Genomic DNA, 23287 nt, shown 5'->3' on the forward strand with positions numbered 1-23287 from the left:
CAAAGAGAGAGGGGGACAGAGGATCCCAAGTGGGTTCCGTGCTGACAGCATGGGGCTCAAACTCATGAACTAAGATCATGACCTGAGCTGAAGTCGGACACTCAACCGACTGAGCCCCCAGGTGCCCCTGATTATACAGATTTGTAACCCTTTTCTCACTGGTGATGGTTACAGTGGTCTTTTCATAATAATAAGAATGAACCTCTCTTAGTTTGTGATAGGAAGAATACTTCGTACTGTATCTTCACAGGCTCTGGAGAATAGTAGTATGTTACATGTATATATTTCATAAATGGGAATGTTTACTCAAAAGTGTTTTATCTCCATATCAGAAGAAACATTACTGTGCTGTGAACGCTGTAACCCAATGCACAAAAATTATTTTTTATACTATTTTCTCCTACTGTAAAGTTCAGAAAAAATGTTTGGATTTCAACTGATTTCTCCAATTCTTCAACTTTATAGAAGCATAATTTAACTGTACTGTAATTTAACAATAATAGATAAGGAGGGTTAGAGTTTTGTTAATTATATCTGAATTGCTGATATATTCATAAAAAGAGGGTAGCTCGAACATTGTGTAGGGGCTGGACCTCATAAAAAGAACACTGGAGTTGAGAGTCAGGAGCTTTTTGGTTTAGTAACCTCCAGGTACTACCACTAGGGTAGATCATTCAACCCCATTTCTTCTCTATAAGTAAGGAATAAATAACCCTACAATTTAGAATTCTTCCTTGTTTCTGTTTTGAGCTGGACATACTGCCATTGGATTATGTTTTGACTTAGAATAGAATTAATGTATACTTGCTTCATTATTTGTCTCCTCTTCTTCAGTCTTTAGCACAGTGACTATGCACACAGATACTTGTGATCATAATAAATGTCATTCATGTGCCTGGATAAATATTTGGAGAAGTAGAAGTGCTGTTTGGGCACTAGGGTTATGGCAGTGAACGAAACAGACAAAATCCATGTTCTTATGGAGCTTCCATTTTAGTGGGGTTGGGGGAGGAGACAAAAAACAAAGAACTAAGGTAGATTGATGTAGATTACTTAAGGTGGTAATGCGTGCTCTTGAGAAAATTATAGCAGCAGGGTGGATAACGAGTGCTGGGTGAGGGTAAGGGTGGGGTAAGAGGGTTTGTACTTTTTAAGCCTGGAAAAGCCTTACTGAGAAAGTGACCCTTGAGTAAAGCAGGGGAATGAGCAATCCAGGCAGATATTTGGGGAAGGAATATAGCATTATGAAACAATCCTCAGACTCTTCAGAATTTTTCTCAGATGACATGATGGTGGTGATTTTATATCATATGACTGACCAAGAGCAGAGAGGATAGAACAGCACATGCCAAAGCTATGACAATGGAAGGAGCTTAGTATTTTTTTGTTGTTCTCTCTCTCTTTCTTTTTTCTTTCTTTCTTTCTTTCTTTTTTTCTTTCTTTCTCTCTTTCTTTCATTTTATTTTTAGTTTTCATCCTTTTCTTATTGAAGTATAATTAACATACAGTTTTATATTAGTGCCAGGTATACAGTATTATGATCCAACAATTTTATACATTACTCAGTGCTTGCCATGTTAAGTGTAGTGACCATCTGTCACCAAACAATGTTATTACCATTTTACTGACTATTTTTTCTATGCTGTACTTTTCATTTCCAATGTCTTTTTTGTCACCAGAAGTTTGTAACTAGGAGCTTGGTATTTTTGATGCCTAAGTTGAGATCGAAGTAGATCACAGGCTCGCATTCAGATGTGGAAGCAGAGTGCCAGATTCTGTAACTTGGTCTAGGCCTTAGAATTGAGATGTTGATGAGCCCTAGAAGAGGGGATCATGCTATTTCTTGGCAAAATGTTAACTTAGAGTCCAGAGACAGTGAGGAAAATAGGAGAACACTTCTAATAATATTATTTGTTGAGTCCCTCCATGACTTCCTGTTTTGTTAAAGAGTTAAGGCAAAGTGGAATCTCATGCTTCTAGCGGTCACATTAAATGCTTCCCACTAATGAAGTGGTGAGTTGCTGGGGAAGTTGTTTCAGAGTTGTTTGAGGTAGAGAAGAGGATCCCATGAACTTCAGGATGTGTAAGTGCAAGTTGTCTTATCTTAGTTCATTGGCTCTGAGATGCTGTCCATTGTAAGGCACACTATTGTTTAATATACCACTAATTAAGAAAGAAACAGAGTCCTACCAGTTTGACTGTTCTGCCTTTGTATGATGCATCCTGAATTCAGGAGATGTTCATTTGAGGGGAAAAATGTGTGATTTAGGATTGATGAAATGTGGTAAGCTGTGTGAAGGTACAAAATCATAAAAGCGTACGAATGTCAGCTTTTGGATAATTAGAACTAGAGATAATCTCTTGAAACTAAGAAATTCATTTCACTTAAACAAAAGGAAGAATTACTTTATACTGTAGGTAATACTTGGACAGACTTAATAGAAATAATCCCTGAAGTTACAGCTGAATTATAAATGAATTTAAGAAGAGTTTAGATGGATATGCAGATGATTTCCCACAATAAGTTATTAAAGGAAGGTAGGGGTGATCAGTGTGTGTGTGTGAGAGAGAGAGAGAGAGGGGGGGAGAGAGAGAGAGAGAGAGAGAGAGAATCCCAAGCACACTTCTGCTGCCAGCGCAGAGCCTGATGAGGGGCTCAATCCCACAAACTGCGAGATCATGGCCTGAGCCAAAACGAAGAGTTGGATGCTTAACCAACTGAGCCACCTAGGTGCCCCAGTCAGAGTATATTTTTATTAAGAACAGTTATAAAGTTCTATAAAACAATTTCAGTCAGTGTTAAATTATTTTAATTCAGGATAATTTCCAGTATCTTATAAATACCTGTTTTTGAAAAGTAATTTATAAGATGGTGTTTTATTGTTTTTTTTCTCCTTCTCTGTGCATTTAGGTATCTTATATTATTCAAGCTGAAGGAAAAGAGCATATTATTCACTTGGAAAAGAACAAGTAAGAAATTTAATTTACTTTGGCTTTTTGGTAATTTGTTTAAAAATATTATATATTTTTAAGAAAATATATTTTAAGTAGTATATTTAAATAGTATATTTAGTTAGATATTGTTTAGTAGATGGATAAAAAGGTGAGGATAACAAGAGTAGCAGTGTGGAAAAAGCCATACTATTTGGTGTTTCCATTGACATTAGGGCAAGGGAAAATAAATTTACAGAAAGCTGTATTTCAGAAGAAAAGTTTTTAATTGTGATAGGCCCAAGGAACAATTGAGCAGAGGTAAAGAAGTCTTTAATAGTTAGTATCAGTCTGCTAGTGCTGCCATAACAAAATACCACAGACTTAAAAAAAGGAAGTTTATTTTCTCACAGTTATGGAGATCAGAAGTCCAAGATCAAGGTGCTATATGGGCTGGTGTCTGGCGAGGACTCTCCCCTTGAGTTACAGATGGCCATCTTCTCACGCTGTGTTCACTTACATGGCCTCCTTGGTGTGGGGGGTGAAGGGTGGGGAAGGAGCAAGCTCTCTTGTGTCTCTTCTAATAGGGACACTAATGTTGTCAGCTCAGGACCTTACCCTTTATGACCTTATTTAACTATGATTACTTCCTTCGTGCCCCATTTCCAAATACAACCACACTGATGGTGAGGGTTTCAAAATATGAATGTTTCTATGGTGTGGGGGAGGGACACAAACGTGTAGAACACAATAGTAGTCTCTCATCTACCCCCCTTTTAAAAAATTTTTTTTTTAACATTTATTTATTATTGAGAGAGAGAGAGACAGAGCACGAGTGGGGGAGGGGCAGAGAGCGAGGGACACACAGAATCTGAAGCTGATTCCAGGCTCCGAGCTGTCAGCACAGAGCCTCGCAGGGTTCGAACTCACAAACCGTGAGATCATGACCTGAGCTGAAAGTTGGATGCCCAACCGATAGAGCCACCCAGGCGCTCCTCATCTCCCCCCTTTTTAAAAAAAAAATTATTTATTTTTGAGAGAGAATGTGCAAGCGGGGGAGGGGCAGAGAGAGGGGGACAAAGGATCCAAAGCGGGCTCTGTGCTGACAGGCTGACAGTAGCAAGCCCAATGTGGGGCTCAAACTCACAAACCTCGAGATCATGACCTGAGCTGAAGTCAGACACTCAACCAACTGAGCCACCCAGGTGTTCCTCACATCCCCATTTTAATCCCTTCTCTGCATTTTGGCATGTTCTCTCCTAATCTCACCTTGGTAACCTGTGTTCTTTGGCTGTCTTTTTGAAATGCCAAGTTTTTAAGCATGCTGAGTCACCCAACTTTCCTATGGCCTGTCTTCTCCCATCTTTCCCTTTTCTTACGCAGCAAAACTTCTAATATCTTTAGTGAGAGATTCTAGAAAAAAAAAAGCCACACGATAGACCCATTTACAATGAGGTATGAATGAAGGGATGCTAAGTGTTTCTGTCGAAGGAAGTGCTGCTCAAAGCCTAGTCCTGGAGCCTCTCCACAGCCGCTGAGAGTTTGTCAGAGTTGCCAGTTCACAGGCCTAACTCTAGAATGAACCAGAATTTTAGGAGGTGTCATAGCAATCTGTGTTTTAACAGGATTTCCTGATTTTTTTTTGCATCCTCAAGTTTGAGTAAGACTTTTTATCTAGAAGAGGATGTTCACCCAAAGGGTTTGAGTCTCCTTGGCAGAATTTCAGGCAATGTGACAGATATTTTCAGACAGACTTTCTGAAGTCTTCTACTGTATTTGATGGATGTTAACATTTATTGAACACTTTTTGTGTGTGTGTGTGTGTGTGTGTGTGTGTGTGTGTGTTCCCGGCACTGTATTAGGTACTTTTAGGTATAGTATTTATTTAATTCTCACAAAACTCCTGAAGGATCCTGCTTGACTCCAATGTAGTGATGTTACTATGTAAAAAAAAAAAAAAAAAAATCTAATAGATCTAAATATTTTCTTCTCATCCTTCCTGTAGATGTAGATCAATTAAAATTATGTCAATAAAATAATACAGTTGACCCTGGATCAACATGGGTTTGAACTGATGGGTCAACTTATATATATAATAAATGTATGTACAATACTATAGATGTATTTTTTCTTCCTTATGATTTTCTTAACATTTTTTGGCTTACTTTATTGTAACAATACAGTATATAATACATACAATGTGTAAAATATGTGTTAATTGACTGCTTATGTTATCAGTAAGCCTTCCAGTCAGTGATGGCTATCAGTAGTTAAGTTTTTGGGGAGTCAAAAATTATGTGTTGATTTTTGACTGTGTGGGGTGTCAGCGCCCTGAACTCCTGTGTTGTTCAAGGATCCACTGTAGTTCCTTATTTTTTGCATAGGTTTCATCTTACAAAACATTTTCACAACCTTGATCTCATTTATCATATTGTTAATAACAACTTAATTCTTGAGCAGTATTTGTTGTCCTCATTTTATGCATAAGAATACTAAGGTTCAGTAAGGTTACTGCCTTGCTCAGTATCACAGTTTGTAATGGTTCAAGCTGGGGCACAAATCCGGGTCATTTGACTGGAAGTCTGGTGATCCAAATATATGTGCTATGTATAGTCTACATTACTATGCTTCTTGATTTGGTGGCAGATGGTACTTTTCCAGGCATTTGTTTGAGTGTCTTTGAAAGGTGGTTATCAAAGCTATGATCACTAATGAAAAAAAGTTAGGGTAGATAGCCTAGAATAAAATGGCTCAGATACATTCTCTGTAATAATGGAGAAGTTATGACATTCAATAAAAGAGTGACTATATTGTAGCAAATGCTTATTTTTTCCTTCCATTGCTTCTAAGAACAGTGGTCTTAACTCTTTTTGGGTCTCCCTTGAGAATTTGGTAAAAGCCATTGAACCCTTCTTGTGGAGGAGGGTACATAGTCACTTATATGGAGTATTTGGCAGGAACTGGGGGTTGTGGGAAAGAAGAGATCACATCTTTCTCTGCCTGTGAGGAGCAAATTTAAAAATTAAATACAAGGGTAAGTTAAATGAGAGGTTACATGTCACTTTTATTATTGATAAGGGCTGGGTTGGAGGATTTAGCTTAGAATGAAAGCCCAATGGACCTACTAATCCTGAACCTTAGTATTAGGCAGATTTAGTTATTTATGTGAATGCCACATAGTGGCAAGTTTGCTTCTGGAGAAGCATAGTAGAATTCTCTCTCACTGGGTAGGCAGTGACTTCCAAAGAGGAAGATAGGCAGAGCAAAGCAAACTATCTTTCGGATTCACCACTAGAGGGAGACACACGTGTGTGTGTGTGTGTGTGTGTGTGTGTGTGTGTGTGTGTGTGTGCGCGCGCGCGCGCACGTGCTTGTTGGGGAGAGAGAAGGGGAGACAATGCAGTGATGAACGAATCAAAAGGACTGAAGACTCCACAGGCTACTCCCAAGTTTATTCAAGTTGGCTTTAATAAAGGTAAATGATACAGTGCATCAGGACAGAGAAAGTGCAGAGAATCAAGGGGTTTGAAAACTTTATGCATAGCCCCTCAGGGTCCTTTCTCAGTTGCACAGATGTGCTTTGTCTTCAGTTTAACAAACCTCTGAGATAGTGTGTAGCATCTATTTTCATGGGAGCCCAGGCACAGGTTTACACAGGGATCTTTTATACTACTCTGGTCATGTAGCCCAAATCAGGCTCTGTAGCTCATTACTCTGCATGCAAACCATCAATCTCTCCATCTCTAAACAGTACAGGGAAGCTGGTCCCGGCTGCCTCCAGGGGGAGTTTAGAACGTTAAATGGCGTATTCTAAATCACCAGCTAGCACATTGCCTCCCTGACTTGTCCATAATCCCTGGAGATAAGCGTAGAGCTGCTCCAGTTCTGCTGCAAATGACAGATTCTTTGCTTGACCAAACTTCAGTCAGGCTGCTGACCTTCTTTCTAGGTGTATCAGTGCACTTTCTTGTAAAATCCAGTTTTGGCAAGAACCCTGCTAAGTCAGTTTGACAAGAACTACCACCCCCCTTGCCCTTGATCACTGTGGACATGTAACCAGGTTCCTCATCCTTTACCATCCCCAGGTGAGGTCTGATCACCCTGGCTTGTCTTAAGCAAGAATCTCTTAGGTTGTGTTAGCTAGAACCCCCCTGACCCCTGAAGTTTCCTCTTAGTAGTTTTCTATCCATTGACCCCTCTACCCTGCCCCTTGGCTATAAATTCCCACTTGTCCATGCTGTATTTGGAGTTAATTCTTATCTCTTTCCTCCATTGTGAAATCCCATTGCAGTGGTCCTTACACTCAGTGCAATGGACTTGAATAAAGTCTGCCTTACTGATGTGGTTTGAAATGGGGTTTGGGAGCCAAAGGCTGAGAAAGAATTCTTGAGTTTTTTTTGGTGCAAAAAGATGTTTTCATTATAGCACAGGAACAGGACCTGTGGGCAGAAAGAGCTGCGTTATAAGTGTAAGGAGTGACTGATTATATAAGATTTTGTATGTTCTGGAGGGGATGGTAATTTTAGCATCCCAGGAAATTGAGTCTATAGGTTTCTGAAAGTCTGGCTATTGATAAGATTGCTTTTTTCTTGTAAATCATTAAGACAGTTGCAAACTGATACGGATTTATGTTCTGCATGACTGTGATCTCTATCAGTTGGCCATTTGTTTTTCCCCTTCCTCTGTTCTTGGGCAGCCAGGAGTGCCTGAGGAATGTCACACATATCCACATGGTGGGGGGTTACAGGGTGTTAGCTTATGCTTTGCCCTCAGCTTGCCTTCGGCTCTCTCATCATTACCATCTTTAACAGCGTCATTGAGGGGCACCTGGGTGGCTCAATTGGCTAAGCATTCGACTCTTGGTTTCGGCTCAGGTCATGATCTGGTGATTAGTGAGTTTGAGTCCTGCATTGGGCTCCATACTGACAGCAAGGAGTCTGCTTGGGATTCTCTGTCTCCTCTCTCTGCCCCTCCTCCACTTATGCAAGAGTGCACACATGTGCGTGCTTACTCTGTCTTTCAAAATTAAACTTTTTAAAAAAAGTGTCATTGATACTTTTTTTTCTTTGGCAGTCATGGTGCCATGACTTAGGTAGGGTCAGATTCATCATTGGACCCTCAGACCTCTCACCTAGGGCCCTAAGTATGTACCTATCTTTGAAGCCTTTGTCTTTATTACTGGCTGATTGATTGGGGGTCCATAGGTGAATCTGACTCTTGAACTACTGCTTCAGACAAATGTCTGTTGAAGCTGGTAAGGACAGATTTTGATTTTTAAGATTTGGTTATACTCTCTGAAGCTGGGTTAAAGTCACAAGTTTTTTTGCAAGGTACCTGCTGGGCTGGAGGTCTTCCTGGCTCCTTGTTCTGAGTGGGGAGTGGGGATTATTCCCTGACTTCCTGGGCTGGAAGACTCTTCTTCCTTACTCTCTGTGAGGTCTCTCTCTTCTCTTCTGTTGCATCCCACTTCTCCCAGGGGAATTTCTCGGTCAACTGAAACCCTTTTCTCAAACTCCTGATGACTTTCTGCTGGGCCTACTTCCTTTCTTGTTGGCATGATTTTGCTGGGGATAATTTGGAACTTCGTTGGCCATTTTGGGAAACTTGAGATCTCCCCAGATTGACTCCCAATACCTCTCCCTTCCCACTGCTGCTGCTCCTCCTTCCTCCTTTTACCACCTTCAGTCTTCTGCCCTAGTTCCTTTGACTCCTTTGAGATGTTCCTATTCAAGCCCCTATGTTCTCCATCCCTCTGTCCACCCTTGCTGCCTTTCCCGTCCCACTTCATCCCTTCGGCTTTCTACAGCCACTGGAATTGTAGGTACCCTGGCCTCCACTGGGGCCTCTTAAGGGAGTCAGGTACCCCTGAGAGCGACTACCTAAGGCTCAGAAGAGAAACAAAAGACTCTTTGGAAATAGAGCTGGATGATTTGCCCCATGCATGGGCTGGAAACATCCAGACAGAACTTAGATGTCTTCTAGTCACTCACCTAAAATTTAGCCCATTGCCTTCATATTACATTATCACAACAAAAGAAAATCTTAAAAAGTCTCCACAGTTATTGGTAGGCAGGTAACCTTAACTTGGTCCATTTGCCAGAAACACAGTTTGGGTGAAAAAACAAAGTGGGGATAAACCAGTGAGATTGTATTACTGTTGTACTGACTCAGAGCTGAAATTTTGAAATGGAAGCTATAGGATCTCTATTTGTATCTGTCTATATATGTTTATATATGTATGACATATATATATGTCATACATATATATGTTTATATATGTATGACATATATATATGTCATACATATATATGTTTATATATGTATGACATATATATATGTCATACATATATATGTTTATATATGTATATTCTAGATGTGTGGTAGTTTTCTACTTCTGGATGGTATTAACAAATTAATTCATAAAATTCCTTAATGGAGTTCTATTCAAATTGGTCTGGAGACAATGAACACTTATATAAATTAAGTTTTCTTAACATTCAGAAGTATAGAAACTAACCTGTCTTTTGTTTTTTGTTTTTTGTTTTTTAAGTTCACATGATCTGGGATGATCTTTGGTAAATAAAGCTAGATTTAAAATTATTGCTAAACTTATTGATAAACTCTGACTACTTCAGAGTTGTCAGAGTTGCAGATACAAAGTTTTTTTCTATCTCTGTTTACTAGTCAGACAAATTTGTGTCTACTAGATGTTTAAGATTATAAACTATAAATCCAACCTAAAAACAAAATGTATAATAAAAAGGAATTGCTTGGTGCACATCAAACACAGCAGTTAGAAAAGAAAAAAGAATCATGAATAACTTTTTAGATTCTTTAGGATGTTTGCTTCTGTGATTTTTTTTTACTTACTTCATCGGTCAACAGGAAAAATAACTTAAGATGATGGATGGCTAGCTTTGTTTAGTTAATGTCTTATGAAATTTTCATGGGTAATTCAAGTATAATTATTAAGATCAAGTAAATTAAATAGATATGAATGGAATAAAAGATTATAAATGAACTTTTCATTGATCATTCTGTTTTATGATAGTTCTCCTTAAGAATAGTTTCAAAACCTTTTTCATAACTTTAAACATTAAAGCTATACTAAGTTAAAGATGGATATTTATTGACCATCTAGATCATTTCCAAATTAGAGAAATATTGAGACATTAATTGCTGAACATTAATTTTATTTTACTTTTGGTATCTCATTTTTAATATGGTATAGAAAAGCTGAATATATTTAGGTCTATAAGTAAGTGTGATAAAGTTGTACTATGAAAAAGACATGTCTATAGAAATGATATATTCTTAAACTTGCTATATAATGATAGTATGTTGAGTATGTGATAGTATGTGAGTTTGCAATTGTCTGCTTCCTACTTTTCACTGAAAATTTGGGTTTCAGATGGTTAAAAATATAATCAACATATGTAAATGAAACTACTAGGAATAGTAATAGTAAAGAAAAACTGTATGCAGGGAAAGTAAGATGTATTTTTGGTGAGGAAAGTTATGAAGGACACGTTTTTGTTAAGGGAAGAAGAGAGTAATTTTACTGGAAAGTAGAATGGACTGGTTGTTCCAGAATGAGAAAGAAGAAAAGAGTAGGAGAAAAACTGAATGGATATAAGAAAAAAATTTTGTAAGATTTGTGGAAAAGGAACCTTAGAAAAGGAATCTTTCTTTTTCTGGTCAAAGTTGGCCAAGATTGGATGGATTTATTTGTATTTATTATTAAACAAAATTGTTTTTAATTAAAAAAAATTTGCCTTTGTACTAATAGTACATTGATGTAAAACCATTATTTGATTTTCTCTCAGTGTTAAAACAGCAAAGTTTCTTTTGGTTTGCTCTTAATAAGAAGTTGTAAAAAAAAGTTGATTTTCTTTACCTTTTAAGTAATATGCCTGGGAAAACAAGATTCTGTGTTTTAAAATAATTTCTTGTGCTTCATATTATGTTATCAGTTCTTTGACTATTGAAGAAAACCAGGTCTTCTTAATTGTAAGAGGCTAAGAAGTTTTACAACCATGTAACTTTCTGTGTTTGCCTTTGATATCTTTTAATTGTGATTTTGGTTAAGTGGATGACTAAGGATTGTTTTACAGTGACTGTGATCTTCTTTAGTCAACTGACCAAACCTTCTGACATGACAACTTCTCCATGTCAGATTCTAAGTGAAGTCTTTTTGACCTTAGACTAACTTTGAGATTTCCTAGATGACCTTTGGAAAATCTCATGGGTTTTGTCTCTTATAAAAAGAGAGATGTATAAGTAATTACGTGTATTTGATATGTTAAATTACATGGGAAGCATTGTCAAATAAGTGATGATAAGCCTTCTTAGGTTACATGTGTGTGGATATGTTACTATTACAGGTTATTTCAGAAATTGTATGATATTCATAGAAATTTATCAATACTGTCATTGTCGAATTATTACCTTAAATTGCTGTATGTCACAGAAATAACGAAATGTCCTTGTCAATAGCATTATAATGAAATCTTGTCAGATCTTTAACTACAACTATTTTAGGTGTTTTGTCATTCACAGACAGTTACTGTGATTCTTCTCTGAAAGCATTTATAATTAGCTACAGGTTAGAATGCTCCTTGATGGCATCACTTAAAAACTTTCAGACCTTGCCATTGGATTGAGTAAGAATGTCAGAACTAATGAAGAAACTGATGGATTCATAAAGACTGCTAACACAAGATTAAGTAGAACAAGACTTAATTACGTGGGCCTGAATGAACTGATGAGGATTATTATGATTTTTTTATGACTTTTTGTTGAAACATTCCTGGTTCTTTAATGTTTTGTTTCCCAAATTTAAGGAAAACTTTTTTTAAATTTCTAAAATTTTTATTTTTTTAATTTAAATCCAAGTAGTTAACACATAATGTAATAATGATTTCAGGAGTAAAATTTAATGATTCATCACCTATATGTAACACCCAGTGCTCATCCCAACAAGTGTCCTCCTTAATGCCCCTCACCCATTTAGCCTATCCCCCCACCCAGCACTCTGCCAGCAACCCTCAGTTTGTTCTCTGTATTTAAGAGTCCCTTGTAGTTTGTCCCCCTCTCTGTTTTTATGTTATTTCTGCTTCCCTTCCCTTAAGCTCATCTGTTTTATTTCTTAAATTCCACATATGAGTGAAATCATATGATATTTGTCTTTCTCTGGCTAATTTCACTTAGCATAATACACTCTAGTTCCATCCATGTGTTACAAATGGCAAGATTTCATTCTTTTTGATTACTGCGTAGTAGTCCATCACGTTTTCTTTATCCATTCATCTGTCAGTGGACATTTGGGCTCTTTCCATAATTTGGCTATTGTCGATAGTGCTGCTGTAAACATTGGGATGCATGTGCCCCTTTGAATCAGCACTCCTTAATCCTTTGGATAAATACCTAGTAGTATAATTACTGGGTTTTAGGGTAGTCTATTTTTTTTTTTTTTTTATTAATTAAGAATTGTTTTTTACATTTTATTCATTTTTGATAGAGAGAGAGAGAGAGAGACAGAGACAGAGGACAAGTGGGGGAGAGGCAGAGAGAGAGAGGGAGACATAGAATCCAAAGCAGGCTCCAGGCTCTGAGCTGTCAGCACAGAGCCTGACATGGGGCTTGAACTCACAAACCATGAGATCATGACCTTAGCTGAAGTTGGATGCTTAACTGACTGAGCTACCCAGGCGCCCGTAGGGTAGTTCTATTTTTAATATTTTGAGGAACCTCCATACTGTTTTCCAGAGTGGCTGCACCAGTTTGCATTCCCACCAGCAGCGCAAAAGGGTTCCTCTTGCTCCACATCCTCACCAACATCTGTTGTTGCTTGAGTTGTTCATTTTAGCCATTCTGACAGGTGTGAGGTGGTATCTCATTGTGGTTTTGATTTGTATTTCCCTGATGATGAGTGATGTTGAGCATCTTTTCATGTGTCCATTAGCCATCTGGATGTCTTCTTTGGAAAAGACATGTCTTTTGCCCATTTCTTCCCTGGATTTTTGTTTTTGGGTATTGAGTTTGGTAAGTTCTTTATAGATTTTGGATACTAACCCTTTATCTGATATTTCATTGGCAAATATCTTCTCTTCTGTTGGCTGCCTTTTAGTTTTGCTGACTCTTTCCTTCTCTGTGAATAAGCTTTTTATCTTGATGAGGTCTCAATAGTTCATTTTGCTTTTGTTTCCCTTGCCTCTGGAGACATGTGAGGTAAGAAGCTACTGCAGCTAAGGTCAAAAAGGTTGTTTCCTGTTTTCTTCTCTAGGATTTTGATGGTTTCTTGTCTTACGTTTAGGTCTTTCATCCATTTTGAGTTTATTTTTTGTATACGGTGTAAGAAAGTGGTGCAGGTTCATTTTGTATTTCACTGTCCAGTGTTCCCAACACCGTCTGCTGAAGAGACTGTCTTTTTTCCATTGGATATACTTTCCTGCTTTGTCAAAGATTAGTTAGCCATACATTTGTGGGTCTATTTCTGGGTTCTGTATTGTGTTCCATTGATCTATGTGTCTGTTCTTATGTCAGTACCATATTGTCTTGATGGTTACAGCTTTGTAATACAGCTTGAAGTCCAGAATTTTGTGATGCATCCACCTTTGGTTTTCTTTTTCAGGATTGCCTTGGCTATTTGGGGTCTTTTCTGGTTCCATACAAATTTTAGGATTGTTTGCTCTGCTAGCTCTGTGAAGAATGCTGGTGTTATTTTGATAGGGATTGCAGGAAACCTTTTTCTTTTTGTATATGGAATTGAACCATTGATCTTTTCTCCCTATCCAAGACCTCCAGAAATTAGAAGTTTTTAGAGAGTATCTTTATTTTCATGGCAGTATGGTTTTTTTGTGGAAGTTCAGTGAGAATCTGTGAGGATCCAATTGGAAACCTTAGTTGTATTATCAAGGTTTTTGACTGGAATGTCATATTTGAGAATGATATGCATCAAATCAGGTATGATCAGGCAGCATTAAGGAGCTAAGGTTGACTTTAAGGAGCCAATTTTATACCTTCCCGTCACCCCACACACCTTGGTAAAACCAGCCTGTACCTGGCCTCTTGCAGGGTTTCCTGCCTTACAGCTGAGTAAGGGAGGTCATTTCTGGCAGGTCCAGGAACCTCTGGGTATTTTGAAAACCTTGAGAAGAGAGGAATTCTCCATACCTCTAGGCACTGCAGGCAAAATCTGATGGCTTCTAAGCCCTGAAAGGCTTTTCTTTATTTTTTTATTTTTTTAAAAAAATGTTTATTTTTATTTTATTTATTTGAGAGAGAGAGAGAGAACGAGAGAACGGCAGAGAGAGAGAGAGAGAGAGAGAGAGAGAGAGAACGGCAGAGAGAGAGGGAGACAGAGGATCCAAAGTGGGCTCTGTGCTGTCAGCAGAGAGCCCTATGTGGGGCTAGAGCTCAGGAATGTGAGATCTCGGCCTCAGCAGAAGTCAGACGTTCAACTGACTGAGCTGCTCAGATGCCCCATCCTGGGAGGCTTTTAGAAGTCCAATCTGAGATTCCTTATGAAATGTTCCAGGAAATGAAACTCAAACAAGGACCTATGTGGCCAATCACTGTTTTTGCTGCACTTACGTAAATAATCAGGGCAGTTTTAATGAGACTTGACTTATTTGGCAAACAGATTAGTCTTACTTTGATTATCTTTGACAGAAATGAGGGTGACTGTAGAGAGAATATTTTTGTTTGTTTCAGTAGAAAACTCCAGTGTACCCTTGCCAGTTCCATCTTGCACATTTTGCCTTTTTTTTTTTTTTTTTTTACCAAATCTGAAATCTTCTGGTTTCCTCCAATAGCTGGCTACCACTCTCCAAATTAACATTTCTAGTTTTTCTCCCTTCTGAGTTGGAATCATTGAGAGTTAAAACTGCCCTTTTCCTGAAGCTCTACAAGCAGAAGCTGAACAAATTGATATAAATTTCAAAAAAAAAAAAATTTACCACAACAGTTCACATATGGGCAGCCTTCCTGTCTCTTCTGGTATGGACCATTCAAAAAGTTCACCAGAACGCCTGATGCCATCACCGGGTACATTCACATTTCCAACCAGGAAGATTTGTCGGATGGACAGTGCCATCCTCTACCATCTAAACATGCTTCGAGAATTTCAAATCTAAAAACCTTGACTGCTGCCCACTGGATTCAGAAACTGAGTTTATTTGTCTTTATTTTCATAGCAACCGTCCTCATTAAAAGCCTGACTGCTAGCACCATCCAGCAAATGTCCTTTACTACCAAGTTCCAATAGATGATTCAGCTGGTCCTTAATGAACAAAAGGATTCCAGATTCTGTCTGGATTTATATTGTTCAGAGGAAAGAAGGATGTCTCTTCTTTTCTTGAACAAGAGGGGAGACTGACAAACATTCTTTGCTTGACCAAACCTTAGGCGGTTGAACCTTTTCCTAAGTACATCATCCATGCACTTCCTTATAAAATCTGGTTTTAGCAAGAACCCCCTGGTTTCTGATTCCTCTGGACGTGTGATCAGGTTCCTCATCCTTTACCACCCCCCCTGTGATTTCCTATCACCCTGGCCTATCTTCAGCGAGAATCTGTTAGGTTAGTTTAGCCAGACCACCCCTCGCCACTGATATTTTCAGTTAGTAATTTCCTATCCACTGACCTCTGCCCCTTGGGTATAAATTCCCACTTGCCCATGCTGTGTTTGTAGTTGATCCTTTATCTCTCATTGCAGTGGTTCCTATACTTATCACAGTGGAGCTGAATAAAGTCTGCCTTACCATTTTTAACAAGTGTCACTGAACAGTTGTTTTCTTTAACGAAGATAACCCTGTCTTTACACATATGGTTTACAATACTGAGCTCCCTTAACATGCAAGGGAGTTCAGCAATCAGCAGTAATTGTTTCCTCCAACTGACACTGATTTTGCCTCTCTACTTACAAGGTTAAAGCAGTGAGTGCTTCTCGTTTATATAGGACTTTTAGGAAAGAGTAAAAGCACTTATTTTTCTTCTAAGAAACATGATGAGTACATCATCTAGAAATATGATAAGTACATAACCTTATTTATACTTTTCCTATGAGATGTATCAGAAAAATTTAAAGACATTACTTTTATTTTTTGCAGCCAACATTTTATGACCACTAGAACACATAGGCAGCCTAGCATTCTTTATGATGAAGCAACACACATGATTTCAGATTTGAGTCTATTTATGACCTTTTTGTTTTATAATAGCTTTCCCTTTAAATAATAATTTGTCAGGTGAAAGTTTTTGTTCCTGTTTATATGTTCTAGGAATATTGCCTTATGAGTTGTTTCTTAGTTGTATGTAGGTAAAATAATTTTAAGTGATATGTTTTATTCCTCTTCCAGAGACCTTTTGCCCCAAGATTTTGTAGTTTATACCTACAACAAGGAAGGGGTTCTGATCTCTGACCATCCTGATGTACAGGTAACATTTTCCTCTTGATCTTATATTGGAATTTAACATAATTATAATTTTACAATTAGTTCTATTCAGGTACAGAAGACTATGTATACATTGCACAGTCACCCAGGGCCTCTCTTGACATTATAATATATGGAGTTATCCTGGGAAGGGGGTGTGTGGTGGGTGTATTTACATGGACTGGAGTGCACTTTACAGTTCTCCAGGTCCTCAAGTTGTCAAATGTTTTTTTTTAAAGTTCAAGAAATAATCTTCTATTTATGGTAATCCTTACTCCTTATGAAGGTTTGCTATATTTTAAAATCTAAAAAATTGTTTTTGCTGGAAGTTAATCTCCCTGAAAGCATCTCTTACTTATTAAGCCATTTGATTTGCCATTAATACTTAGTAAAGAACAAACACTTGTATGCTGTTATATGTTGTAATTTTTTACTAAAAATAGTTCTTTTCTAAAGAAATGTGGTCCTCTTTGCATCAGAGAACAGAGTATTTCTGAAGACAGAACTGGCCAGGAATACTCAAAATAATTGGTAGTTGCTGAATTTGGTCTTATGCATTATTAAATTAGAGCATAAACATTTTTCGTGTCTTTTGGGAAGAGCATTTTGCGTCCTTTTTGGCAGTTAGCTATTCTGTATTTCTTTCTTTTGCATGAGTGTCCATGGAAGTATTTGTTCCCATTAAACATGTGTTATTTTCCTGCAAGCTCTGTAATGTTTGGCTGGGTTGAATTGTTTATGTTAGTTACGCACTTTTGCAGTGCACTTCAAATAAATAGAAGGCAAACCCTTGTTTTAGATTAATTTCACACTGCTTGGATGTAATCCTGGCTCTTTTTTGTTGTTGTTGTTGTTGTTGCTGGCTCTGTCATTTATTTGTTGGTGAAGTTACTTTGAGTTGTTTGTACCTTATTTTCTTCACCTTAAAATGGGAATGATAATTACAACTTCATGGAGTTACTGGAAAGCTTAAATGAGTTAATACTTTTTAAAAAATTGAAGTGTAGTTGACTTACAATATTGTATTTGTTTCACTATATAACATAGTGATTCAAAGTTTATATACGTTATGAAATGACTACCACGACAAACCTAGCTCCCATTTGTCACCATACAAAGTTGTTACATATTGTTAATTATATTCCTTATGCTGTACATTGTGTCTCCATTAAATGAGTTAATACCTGTAAGATACTCAGAACAGATAGTCTGACCATTATTAACTCCATAAATATTATTTATTATTATTGAAAATATAAATGCTTAAAACTGCTAAAAATAGATTTCAGTCAATAGAAATTGATGCAACTGTTATCTGAAAGTATTATTATGGAATTGTGCTTTCTTGGGTGATTGAAAAATACAAATTAAGACAGATGAAGTCTTTTTCTTATTTCTTGGTTTTTAGTATTGTTTAGATAAATGAAAGTATGTAGATTTGAGATACCAATTAAAACCTTGATACTGGGAATTTTTGGCCTATGGCTAGATTGTCAGATATTATAATGACATTACTTTTGTTTATAAAATGCAATGAAATTACACTGAGAAAACATGAATGCTTTCCCTTATGAGTGCTATTACCTGGTTTTTATCATTAGTGTCTTTCACAAAGGCCATTTTTCACAAAGAAACTAAGTTTTAATAACCACTTTATTCAAGTTTCTGTGTGAAACAAAATTCCAGATTACCATGTGTTAGAACTTTGGGGTACCTTGCAAATGTATTAGCAAGTGTCTTAAGACACTTCTAAAGTTAACTTCTTTAATTAATTAATACTCTTTGTTCCATATGAAAAGTATATTGACTGCCCAAGGCTTGTGGGCTGTGGCTAGGTTGTTTTTTTTTTTTTTTTTAGGTGGCTCTATAATAGTTCTGTGTATTTCTCTTCTCCCTAGTTGAGTGTTTTGCTTATAGTTTGTGTATTTCCAAAACTGTGACATTTGCACCTTTACTGTAATCATGCAGTTTAACTAGATGTTTTGTAAACTTATGAAATAAGATTTTTTAAAGTACATTGGAGCCTTTGGAAAGATTTATTAATAAAACCCAGTTATTTAAAAAATACTGTCAAGTTGGCAGATTAAGCAACCAAGTGATGGATTTCAGTCATGTCAAATAAGAGAGCTTCTATTATAATTGAAACTAGAAACATTTAATTAAAAAATTTTTCTTTTTAACGTTTATTTATTTTTGAGAGACAGAGAGAGACAGAGCATGAGTGGGGGAGGAGAGAGGGAGACACAGAATCTGAAGCAGACTCCACAAAGCCTGATGCAGGGCTCGAATTCATGAACCTTAAGATCATGACCTGAGCCGAAGTAGGACACTTAACCGACTGAGCTACCCAGGTGCCCCTAGAAACATTTAATTTTAGAGTGCCATGAGTTACAAGTATTATTACCTCATAGATGCTACCTCATTAGTAATAGTAGAAGGTATTTAGTTTTCTCTGGTGAGAAGAAGACAATATCAAAGCTAGACTTTAACATAAAGCACTAGAAAGAAAAACATTAGTGGTTGTGAATTGCCCCACAATAGAAAAAGTTGTAAAGTGTTGAAATTCAGCCTGTATTTTTAGTGTAAATTGCTTAATTTTTTTTAAATTTTCACCACTTCAGACTTATAGGAAAAGTTGCATGAATAATATAAAACATTCATGCGTCCCATTCACCCAGATTCCCCAAATGTTAACATTTTACTGCATTTGCTTTATCCTTTCTTTCTTCTCTATTTTTTTTCTGAAAGTTTTAAAGAGTATATTGCAAACATGGTATCACTTTACCCTTAAACACTTCATTGTTAATTCCCTAAAAACAAGGAGTTCTTTTATTTAATCAAGTACAATTCTCAAAATTAGGAAGTTAACATTGAAGTGATGCTGTTTTCTAATATACAGACCTTAATGATTTTCTTTCTGTTTTTTGTTTTTGGTCCATCATCCCAATAATATACTTTATAGCAAAAGAAAATCCATGTTATTGTGCTGCATTCAGTGGTCATGTCTCTGTAGTCTCCTTTAATCTGGAAATCCTTTGTCTTCCCTTGTATTTCATGACAATAGCATTTTTGAGAAGTATAGGCCAACTTTTGTAAACATCCTGCCATTTGAGATTGACGTTTGCTCGTGATCAGAGTCAGGTTATGTACTTTTGGCAGGAATACCACCAAAGTGATACCGAATGGTCCTCAGTGTATCCTGTCAGGAAGCAGGGGCTGCATTTGTGCTGTTCCTGATGGTATTAATATTGATCATTTGGTTAAGAAATTGCCTGCCAGGTTTCTCTTCTATAAAGTTACTGTTTTTGCCTTTTTAATTAATATTATGGTTAGACATTTTGAGACTAATATAAATATCCTGTTACTTCTCAAATTTTTACCCACTAGTGTTAGTATGTAGTAGTTGTCCGAATTAATGGTTATGATGGTTGTTAAAATGGTGATTTCTTAATTTCATTAGTGCTTCCGTGTGAATTAGTGCTTTCTGTAAGGAAAAGATGTCCCTTCTCATTTATTTATATCAGTGCAGACTCATGGATTCTTACTTTTTCATGAGTGAGATTGAAAATCTGCATGTATGTGAGGGCATTTTTATGTTCTTTTGTGAATTGTCTGTTTATGTCTTTTGCCCAATTTTCCACTGGGTTTTCTTTTGTTGTTGTCCCTCTAAGATTTTGTTTTTTAAATTGCGGTATAATTGACATACATTTTACTGCCTTAGTTTCAGGTGTACAACAAAATGATTTGATATTTGTATATATTGTGAAATGATCACCACTGTAAGTCTTGTTAATATCTGTTACCATAATAGTTAAAAATTTTTTTGTGTTTGTAGTGAGAACTTTTTAAGATTTATTCCCTTAGCAACTTTCAATTATACAATACAGCATTATTAACTGTAGTCACTATGCTGTCTTTAATCTAATTTTGAGTTAATTTTTATGTATGGTGTAAGATAGTGGTCTGGTTTCATTCTTTTGTATGCAGCTCTCCAGTTTTCCCAGGACCATTTATTTTTTTTATTTTTATTTAAAAAAATTTTTATTTTTATTTTTATTTTATTTTATTTTATTTTTTATTTTATTTTATTTTAACATTTATTTATTATTGAGAAACAGAGAGAGAACATGAGCATGGGAGGGGGGCAAAGAGAAGGGGAGACAGAATCTGAAACAGACTCTAGGCTCTGAGCTGTCAGCACAGAGTCCGATGTGGGCTCGAACTCAAAAACTGTGAGACTATGACCTCAGCTGAAGTCGTGATGGTCTTCACGACTTAACCAACTGAGCCACCAAGGTGCTCCTCTGAAGGACCATTTATTGAAGAGATTGGTATATTCTTGGCTCCCTTGTCAGAAATTAATTGATCATATATGTATGAGTTTATTTCTGGGCTCTCTGTTCCATTGATCTGTGTGTCTGTTTTTATGCCAACACCATACTGTTTTGATTCCTATAGCTTTGTAATATAGTTTGAAATTAGGGAGCATGATGCCTCTAGCTTTGTTCTTCTTTCTCAAGAAGAGGAAGGAGTGTCTTTATTCTATTTGGTGTTTTTTTGTGGTCCCAGACAAATCTTAGGATTATTTGTTTCATTTCTGTAAAAAATGCCATTGGAATTTTGATAAGAATTGCATTGAATCTGTAAGATTGTTTTGAGTAGTTTGGACATTTTGACAATATTAATTCTTCCAATCTGTGGTCATGGATTATCTTTCTGTTTATTTGTATCTTCAATTTCTTTCATTAATATCTTACCATTTTCTGTGTACAGGACCTTCCTCCTTAATTAAATTTGTATCTAGGTACTTTATTCTTTTTGATGGATATGGGATCGTTTTCTTAATCTTTCCTTCTGCTAGTTCATTATCAGTGAATAGAACCACAACAGATTTCTTTATATTGATTTTGTTTCCTGCAACTTTACTGAAATCATTTATTAGTTCTAACAGTTTTTTGGTGGGGACCTTAGGGTTTTCTATATATAATATCATGTCATGTGCAAATAGTGACAGTTTTACTTCTTCCTCTCTTCTGTTGGGTTTTTAATCTTTCCTCTTTGATATTTAAGAGTTCTTTATAGTTATTGTATCTCTGATACAAGTTACAAATACTTTTTCCCAGTTTGTGTATTGTGTTTTGACTTTGTTTTTTGGTGTTTCTTGCCATATAGAAGCTTGAAAAACTTTTTATGTAGTAAAAATTATCAGTTTTTTCTTTTATTGCGTCTATATTTCAAGTAATAGCCTTTCTCTATACCCAGGTTAGAGAAGAATTCACTCATGTTTTCTTTTGGTTTTTATATATGATTTTATTTTTAATGTTCAGACTCTTGATTCATTAAGATTTTATTCCTATGCATGGTGTGAGGTACCGATCTAATTTTATTCTTTTATAAATGTCTAAGTGGACTGAGCACCATTTACTTAAAGGTGCATCCTTGCCGCATTGATTTGAGATGCCACTTTTATCACAAAAAGTTCCATGTGTACTTGGTCTATTTCAAGTCCCCAAATTCTGTTCCACTGGTTGTTATCCCAATGCACCACCAGTACTGTACTGTTTTTTTTTTTTTTTTTTTAATTTTTTTTTTGACGTTTATTTTTGAGAGAGAGAGAGAGCAGGGGAGGGGCAGAGAGAGAGGGAGACACAGAATTTGAAGCAGGCTCCAGGCTCTGAGCTGTCAGCACGGAGCCCAATGCAGGGCTTGAACTCACGAGCCGTGAGATCATGACCTGAGCCGAAGTCTGACGTTCAGTCGACTGAGCCACTCAGGCGCCCCTGTACTGTTTTTAATATTAAGGCCTTGTGATACATCTCAATGTTGCCTAACAACCACCTCCCCCACCCACCTTAGCTTTTTTTTTTTTTTTTTTTTTTGTGCTTTAAAATTGTTTTAAAGAGGACAAGATCTCATCATGCAATAAAAAAATCTGATATTAGTAAGTGATATTATGCTTGTGTTTCCACTGGCCAGTTTCTTCCTCAAAATTAAGGATAAAGCCTCTTTAGTTTTTTTAAGATGGCTAAATGTAAAACTAATAATAATATAATCAATATATAGTTAAGAAGAAAAAATCATCTGGTCAAAATTACTTTTTTACCACATGCTGATTTTTTTCCCGCCTTGGCATCATTAGCTTGTCACAAGGTCCCCTTCTGTATTAGGTGTCATTTGGCTGCTATTGCTTCTTGGATTGACTGTGATCTAAAATGTTAAATATGATATAGGGCACCTGGGTGGCTCAGTCGGTTAAGTGTCTGACTTCAGCTCAGGTCATGATCTTGTAGTTTGTGAGTTCGAGCCTTGCATCAGGCTCTGTGCTGACAGCTCCGAGCTTGGAGCCTGCTTTGGATTCTGTGTGTCTCTGTCTCAGCCCCTCCCCTGCTTGTTCTCTCTCTCTCTCTCTCTCTCTCTCTCTCTCTCTCTCAAAAACAAGCATTAAAAAAAATGTTAAACATGATATAATGGTGTCTTGTTCTGCTTCTAGGCTTAATGGTTATTGGGATAGAGCTCTTTGTGCTTAGTATCCTCTGGAAATCTGCCTAAATATTTGTATCCTTGTATAGGAGGGCAGTAGATAATCTGAAGATAATCCGAAGAACGCCATGTAATAAGATGCCAGTGATATGAACAAAATTGTTAGTTTACTGACCTGAAATAATTTTATTAGCTCTATAATTTCTGTGATTATTTTAGCAATGTAACAGTATTTGAAGATAATACAGTTTTTATCATTTAGAATCATTGTCATTATCGGGGCTATGTGGAGGGAGTTTATAATTCATCCATTGCTCTGAGCGACTGTTTTGGACTCAGGTAAGGAATTTTCTTTATCATTTTTTTCCTTCTATTTCTTACCCCTTTCCCTATTTCTGTTTCCAAATCAAGTCATTTGGGGGAATTAACAATATTAGATTT

At 36.7% G+C, this 23287-nt stretch overlaps 1 protein-coding gene across 2 annotated transcripts in view; it reads left to right on the forward strand.

Moving 5' to 3' along the window:
- ADAM9 (ADAM metallopeptidase domain 9) overlaps nt 1-23287 on the forward strand; it is a 145100-nt gene that overhangs the window by 10576 nt on the left and 111237 nt on the right. For both annotated transcript variants that reach the window (XR_013555062.1, XM_078445536.1), the window contains exons 3-5: nt 2912-2970; nt 16292-16370; nt 23109-23185. Coding sequence is in view for 1 of the 2 variants with exons in the window: in XM_078445536.1 (XP_078301662.1) it covers nt 2912-2970; nt 16292-16370; nt 23109-23185 (215 nt within the window). In the remaining variant the exon portion in view is untranslated. The remainder of the gene's footprint in view (nt 1-2911; nt 2971-16291; nt 16371-23108; nt 23186-23287) is intronic.

This window comes from Panthera onca, chromosome B1, assembly GCF_046562875.1.
Source record: "Panthera onca isolate mPanOnc1 chromosome B1, mPanOnc1 haplotype 2, whole genome shotgun sequence".
Classification (NCBI taxonomy): Eukaryota; Metazoa; Chordata; class Mammalia; order Carnivora; family Felidae; genus Panthera; species Panthera onca.